The sequence below is a fragment of the Berghia stephanieae genome, chromosome 1, assembly GCF_034508935.2.
Source record: "Berghia stephanieae isolate SIO BIC M18660-M18661 chromosome 1, UCSD_Bste_1.3, whole genome shotgun sequence".
In the NCBI taxonomy this organism is placed as follows: domain Eukaryota; kingdom Metazoa; phylum Mollusca; class Gastropoda; order Nudibranchia; family Aeolidiidae; genus Berghia; species Berghia stephanieae.
In genome coordinates this window covers 70,900,171-70,907,670 of record NC_088360.1, presented here as the reverse complement: position 1 = coordinate 70,907,670, position 7,500 = coordinate 70,900,171, and the positions used below count along the sequence as shown (strand labels likewise).

The 7,500-nt window shown below is 34.5% G+C and overlaps 1 protein-coding gene across 2 annotated transcripts in view; it reads left to right on the top strand.

The window, feature by feature from the left end:
- The first annotated feature begins 611 nt into the window (after positions 1–611).
- Positions 612–7,500, top strand: part of LOC144980975 (uncharacterized) — a 7,821-nt gene continuing 932 nt past the window's right edge. The window contains exons 1-4 of one of the 2 annotated variants that reach the window (XM_078929008.1): positions 612–844; positions 1,485–1,619; positions 3,176–3,347; positions 4,195–7,500. The exon at positions 4,195–7,500 is cut by the window's right edge and continues 932 nt beyond it. In XM_078929008.1, the coding sequence (XP_078785134.1) occupies positions 1,565–1,619; positions 3,176–3,347; positions 4,195–4,432 (465 nt within the window). In that variant the 5' untranslated portion in view covers positions 612–844; positions 1,485–1,564 and the 3' untranslated portion in view covers positions 4,433–7,500. Of the gene's footprint in view, positions 845–1,480; positions 1,620–3,175; positions 3,348–4,194 lie in introns of both variants that reach the window. The other variant, XM_078929017.1, reaches the window with a different exon arrangement.

The window sequence follows — 7,500 nt, the reverse complement described above, 5'->3', positions numbered from 1 at the left end:
TTGTTTTTTGATTGTTTTTTTACTTTTTTTGTTTTTGTTATTTTTTTTTTTGGGGGGGGGGGGAGTTGTTTGTTTTGTTTTGTTTTTGTCTATCAACCACCATTATCATCATGGCTAGAATATATCTTTTAAAAAATACATGGTTACCTATAATTATTACTGACGGCGAACCGGGCCCAACTGGAAAACTGTTACCGCGATGCGACTTAAGTTTCATTGAAGTTATGCGGGACGTTTGATTAGAAGTAATTCCCATCTATAAAGGATTTATCAGAATTAACTTTACGTTAGACTTTAAACTGTTTTTCGTCAGCTTCCGACAATTATTTATTTTTCTTAAAGGAAGTGGTGCAGCCAAATATTATTTGATATAAAACTACACAAATCAAATCCAATAGATTTGAGCTAAATAATGGTTTGTGTAATATGTACAACAAATTACGATGTATAGGTATTGTAAAGAGATTTATTACTTTGCCAAATTATTTATTCGTCCGAGAATCCAATGAAGCGTGACTTCTCCCATGCTAAAGACTCGTTTCCGATTACGTTGGAGAATTGGAGACGGTGAAGAAAAACCCAACGCAAAAAGTTGATATCACATAATATTATCGTATTATTCGTTGTGAGTTTATCATGGTACCTACATGGTGTGTAGAAGCAAAGCCTTTGGGTCACTAAGATTTATAATAAACATAAATATAAACATGAAATTAAGTTGTGCTTAATGTCAGGTACATTTTGTAATCCTCAATGGAATATTATTATATATAGTAAGTGTGCACAGTTGAAGTCGCGCATTGGGCTTTAAAGATTTTGTTCTTTTAACTTCAAAATTACAGAGGTTTGTGCTCAGTTCTTTTTTTTTTTTTAAGAATTAGCTATTGTTTTCTGTGCACTAATATAGCAACAGCAGCAGCAGCAACAGCAGTAGTAGTAGTAGTAGTAGTGGTAGTAGTAGTAGTAGTAGTAGTAGTAGTAGTAGTAGTAGTAGTAGTAGTAGTTGAAGTAGTAGTAGTAGTAGTAGTAGTAGTAGTAGTAGTGTAGTAGTAGTAGTAGTAGTAGTTAGTGTAGTAGTTGTTGTTGTTGATTGTGTAATAGTAGTGTGTATGGGAGTGTTGTAAAGTAGTAGTAGTAGTATAGTATGTATAGTAGTGTAAGTAGTAAGTTGTTAGTAGTAGTTAGTAGTAGTAGTAGTATAGTAGTAGTAGTAGTGTAGAGTAGTAGTTGTAGGTAGTAGTAGTATGTGTAGCAGTAGTAGTGTAGTAGTAGTAAGTAGTAGTAGTAGTAGTAGTAGTAGTAGTAGTAGTAGTAGTAGTAGTAGAAGAAGAAGAAGAAGAAGAAGAAGAAGAAGTAGCAGTATAGAAGTAATAGTAAATGGAACACACACACACACACACACACGTACACACACACGTACACACACACATACACACACACACACATACACTACTAAATAAATATACATTCGTTTGTTAAGACAGATACCTTGTGTTTTGGATGCATATTAAAGTCACATGTTGTGATTTATCTGCTGCACGAAAAAAAATCAATAACTAGGATTATGGAAGAGATACACCCTTTTGCAGCAGCTGCTGACAAGAATGCAACATTAAGTGGTGAGTTGCCATCTTTTTGTCATCCAAAACATCAAATTGATTTATTAGATTACGTAATAATAAGCAAATGTTGTTACTGCATTCTTCTTCCTTGTGTTGCCAGTATTGTTTAGAGTGTGTATTTGAAGCTGGAAATCATCATGGTTTAGCTAACTTGACATGGATAATAAGTAGCTTACTACCCTCTGGACAGGACATTAGTATATCAAAGATTACTTTTCGACAGTGGGAGAGTTATGCGATTACGTAATAATAAGCAAATGTTGTTACTGCATTCTTCTTCCTTGTGTTGCCAGTATTGTTTAGTCTTTTGAGTGTGTATTTGAAGCTGGAAATCATCATGGTTTAGCTAACTTGACATGGATAATAAGTAGCTTACTACCCTCTGGACAGGACATTAGTATATCAAAGATTACTTTTCGACAGTGGGAGAGTTATGCGTGATCAGATAATATGAGTTGCATTATGATCGTTTAGGAAGAAGGTCGTACTAAACTAAAAAAAAAAAAAGACCCAAAGTCTGCGAACAAGAATGCAACATTGTGGTCAGTTACTGTTCTTAAGTCATTCAAACAGCATTAAAATGAAATATGTTATAAATGTATATTGTTTCATAGTGTTGGCACTTGTTTTTCAATGACATTTTCCTACCTTTTCTTTCTATTTCACTGGTTAGCAACGACAACTCTTTCAGAGTCAAAGTAGATATTTGAAACTGAAGTTTATCCCAACCCCGCTATTTTATTTATTACCCCAAGCAGACCTGGAACCATATTTCCATTTCACAATGTCTCTATAGATTTGCTGACGAAGGGTTTGCACCCGACACGTCCATTGTTCGTACTGTTTCCACCCGAAGCCTTTCCATTTTCACATTTTCTTTAGTAGTTTTACGATCCCGTCAGCCCCCACTGTTCTCTACTCTTCACATGATTACTCTTTCAAAAGCACCAGTTTTCGTCGTTTTGGGAAATAGCACGACATTGACAAAATTATATAGCTTTCTGGGTTTGAATGATCATCGGTGTACACTATTCATTTCCAACAATGGTGAACAATAAATCCGTATTTTTTTAAAAACGGAGTCTTGAGGTTTATCTAGTACAGGTGTTGCTGTCACGTAAGGGTACGGTCTAAGACTTGGGCTCATAACACCATATAAGGCTCGATGGCGATATATTGTAACATCTGGGCGGTAATTTGCAAATATTTAATTTTCTATTTTCTTAGCTTTAATGAAGATAAACATTAAATTTGGCACACACACACACACACACACACACACACACACACACACACACACATAGTGCAAGGCAGAATTTTCTATTCTAAAATTGCAATTCTTGTTTCATGGGCTGTATGTCTTGTAGTAAATGTGAAGCGCTTGGATGAATGGCTTTACAACGGATGAACGCTATACAAAGCGTTTTATTTATGTTGATGAGCCTCGTTTTAAGATTTAAAAATTTCTTTTTCTACAATATGCAAAGAATATATTATGGTGACGTCGCTAAATACGATAAAATATATATTTCTATTTTTCCTCAAATTTTCAGATACGGATCCCTCTGGGGCGCTTAAATTCACAGTCGCCGTGGTTCTACTCTACGGGGTGGGTGTGATTGGTTTACTCGGCATCACATCAAGAAGAAATCGAAGCGTGGAATTAATGGACAAAGAAGTGAACAAGTTCTTGAAAATGCAACACCAGACTAACACTTTTAAAAGGTATCACATGTCACGACGTGTACATAGAAGTGTACGTCGGTATGATTGACACCTTGCATACCACATACATAATGCCGAGTTTAAAAAACAAAACAAACCAATAGTGATTAATGATTATGATAATGATGATGATGATAATAATGATGATAATAATAATAATAATAATAATAATAATAATAATAATAATAATAATAATAATAATAATAATAATAATAATAATAATAATAACAATAATAACAATAATAATAATAATAATAATAATAATAATAATAATAATAATAATAATAATGATAATGATTATGATGATGATGATGATGATGATGATGATGATGATGATGATGATGATGATGATGATGATGATAATGATGATGATGATCATGAAGTAAGATCACGTTCAGTTCGTTAGTTATATCATGCTATGAGAGGTGAATGTGGGTATAATTGACAGTATGAAGTTACATTTTAGATTTGAGAATGCTTTCCTTGACAAAAATCATTGTAACACCGTCCCTATTAAAAAAAAAAAAAGACAATCGAGCTACCTAAAATTCTAATCGGAAGAATAATGATAATTTTAATAAGGTAATCGTCTAATACCAATTCTGTGTGTATACGGTAATTATTTGCAATTTCGTAATCGAAGTATATACTATTTTATAATAAAAATAATTTTACTAAGGTCATTCTATCACCCAATAAAATTGTTACATACCAATTCCGTATGTATACGGTAGCCATCCACGGGTATCATATCTATAACTATAAATAAGATTATATCAATTCAATTCGGATTGATAAGTCAAGGCTTTTAAGGTTTGACCATGTAGCCTACTATTCAATTCCTCAGAAAGATGAAACATCGCAAAAGAAGAATAAGAGTTGTGGATAAACTCATCACATCTCTTCATTTTCAAGACAAAGCCGACGAGAGTGAAAATGATCCCCCTAGAAAGCGCGTTAAAAAGTGTAAGTCGATTTCGTGGATGGATCAAGTGGATAATTCGACCAATAAGTATTGTGATAAGGACGATACTGCATCGTTAACTTTAGTTAACGAAAGAATCTTGAGAGCCGTTTCGGATTAAAAGAACCATCAATCTTCTTCCGATGGAACGTTACGTACGAGGTCACAGCAATAGCAAGTTAACGATTACGTTCCCAATCTACAGCGATCGACGAACGACTTGGGAGAAAACGAAGATCTGTCCTCAGACTAAGAACATATCTTCATTTTCTTCCACGTCGATCGTTGTAGATTGGAAACGTAATCGTTAACTTGCTAATGGTAAAAGGAGATTTTGAGACTTTTTGAAGAGAGCCAGAAGCAGTGGCCCGGAGATCTTCATAGGGATCTCAATAACATATTCTCTCAGTATCTTAACCAATTAACTGCCGTAATCTGGGAAGACAAGTATTGAACACTTTGGCCAGAAAACTCCTCTTTCAAATATCGATCGATTTAAATGACCCAGGTTGGGGAGTATTTACCAAGATGAGGGTCATTTAAATCAATTGATATTTGAAGGATGAGTTTTCTGGCCAAATTTTTATATACGTGTCTTTCCAGAGTGCGGCAGTTAATAACTTGTTAGAACTATATTTCACACATGGGCAACTTGTGACCACTTTGTGAATTTGAAGAAATGGAAAGAATTAACCTGTAAAACAATGAAAGGAGGAATTGGAAGAAGATGGTGATGATTACTATGGTCATTATTATTATTATTATTATTATCATCATCATCATCATCATCATCATCATCATCATCATCATCATCATCATCATCATCATCATCATCATTATCGTTATCATCATTTTCATCATCATCTTCATCATCATCATCATCATCATCATCATTATTATTATTATTATTATTATTATTATTATTATTATTATTATTATTATTATTATCATCATTAATATAATTATCATTATTATTATAATTATTATTATCATCATCATCATTAACATTATTATTATTATTATCATCATCATCATCGTCATCATTGTCATTATCGTTATAATTATTATTATCATTACTATTTATAGTAGAGACATGGCTCTCACAGTCTGGAGACGACCCGGTTGAAAAGGCAATGACACCCCCTGGGTACCAATTTAGATCGTATCCAAGGAAAGATCAGCGAGGGGGTGGCATTGGCGTATTTTATAAAACAAAATTATCTAAACATGTGGAAATCCTCGAAATGCGCTGCAAAACAACGGAGGCCATTGATCTTAGATTATCCCTCCAGAATACAAGATACAACTTCAACTGCATCTACCAACCGCCAGCAAACAAGAAAAACAAAATAAAATTACCTGATGTTAGGAAGGAAATCAACGAGATGCTAACTTTGCAAAACACGCGTCCTGGCCATTCAATTATACTCGGCGACTTTAATTTTCACTTCGACAACGTCACAGACACCGCTAAATTGCACGCGTCATTATCGGAGAACAACATGTGCCAGATCGTAACAGCGCCAACCCACTCTGCTGGTCATATTTTAGATTGGGTAATGTAGAAAATTCAGAGTCCCAAAAAACCAACGCCATCGTCGATTATCTCCCCTTTTCGGACCACTCCCTCATTTCTTTCAATCTTGACGTTTCAAAACCATGCCAAGAAACCACCACCACATCAACCAGAAACATTAAAGGCATTAATTTGGACAATTTCAGAGGCGATTTAGAAACAAAACTTACTAAAAATTCAATGATTTCTCCAGACCAGTGGAATAGTTGTCTCATTGAAACGCTTGACAAACATGCCCCATTCCAAACAAGGACCGTCACCAACCGCAAGTATGCTCCGTGGAATACGTCGGACGTTAAAGAATCTAAAACGAGGTGTTGGAGAGCAGAAAGATTGCTGAAAACATCAGGCCTTACGATTCATCGTAAATTATTAAAGAACACATTTCGTGCTTGGAAGACAACAATAGAAAAGGCAAAGACCACGTATTTTCTTTCAAAATTCGAAACTTCTAAATCTTGCAAACAATTCAATGATCTACTTTGACGTGAAAGATGCACTTCATTACCATCTACAACCAATCAAAGAGACTTGCCAAACACATTTGTCAACTTTTTTAAAGACAAAATCCATAACATTCGTTCAGAACTAGATCGGCATGAACCATTTATAGATACAAATACATTCTGTGGTACCCCTTTAGACAAGTTCCAACCAGTTTCACCTAGTTTCATAAAAGAGTTGATAAAAAAGCCCCCATTAAATCCTGCGACCTTGATCCCCTACCAGCATAGCTTTTGGCCAGCTCCATCGATACATTATTACCATCCATTACATCAATCATAAATACACCCATACTGACTGGCGAAGTTCCATCGTGCTTTAAAAGTGCCCTCGTCAAACCACTTCGGAAGAAACCATCACTGGACCACAATATATTAAACAATTATCGTCCTGTATCAAATTTACCTTTTTTGTCAAAACTTTTGGAGAAGGTAGTTCTTACACAATTAACATCTCATTTTAAGAACAACAGTTTGGAACAACCCTTTCAGTCAGCCTGCAAACATCAACACAGTACTGAAACGGCGCTTCTTAAAATCTTTAATGACTTGTTATGTAATGCTGATGCTAACAATATCAATGTATTATGCCTTTTAGATCTTTCAGCTGCCTTTGACACCATTGACTATGACATTTTGTTAAGAAGACTAGAAAATACGTTCGGCATAAAAGGAATTGCCCTTAAATGGTTTACATCATATTTACAGGATCGATGGCAGACTGTCGTGGTGAATGGTGTTCAGTCAGAACAAGTTTTACTAAATTTTGGAGTGCCACAAGGCTCTGTTCTTGGCCCTGTCCTTTTTACTGTATATATGCAGCCCCTTTCTAGTGTGATATCCAGGTTCAATCTGAGTTATCATTTTTATGCAGATGATACGCAAATATATTATTTAGCACCCCTTAGTAATTTACAGTTCTTAATACAACGAATTACGAGCTGTTTTAATGAGATTAAATCTTGGATGTACCACAATAAGTTAAAATTAAATTATAGTAAAACTGAGATTGGATGTACCACAATAAGTTAAAATTAAATGATAGTAAAACTGAGATTTTAATGTTTGGAAGACCGAGTATCCTTAAACAGGCAAATAAATCACCTATTA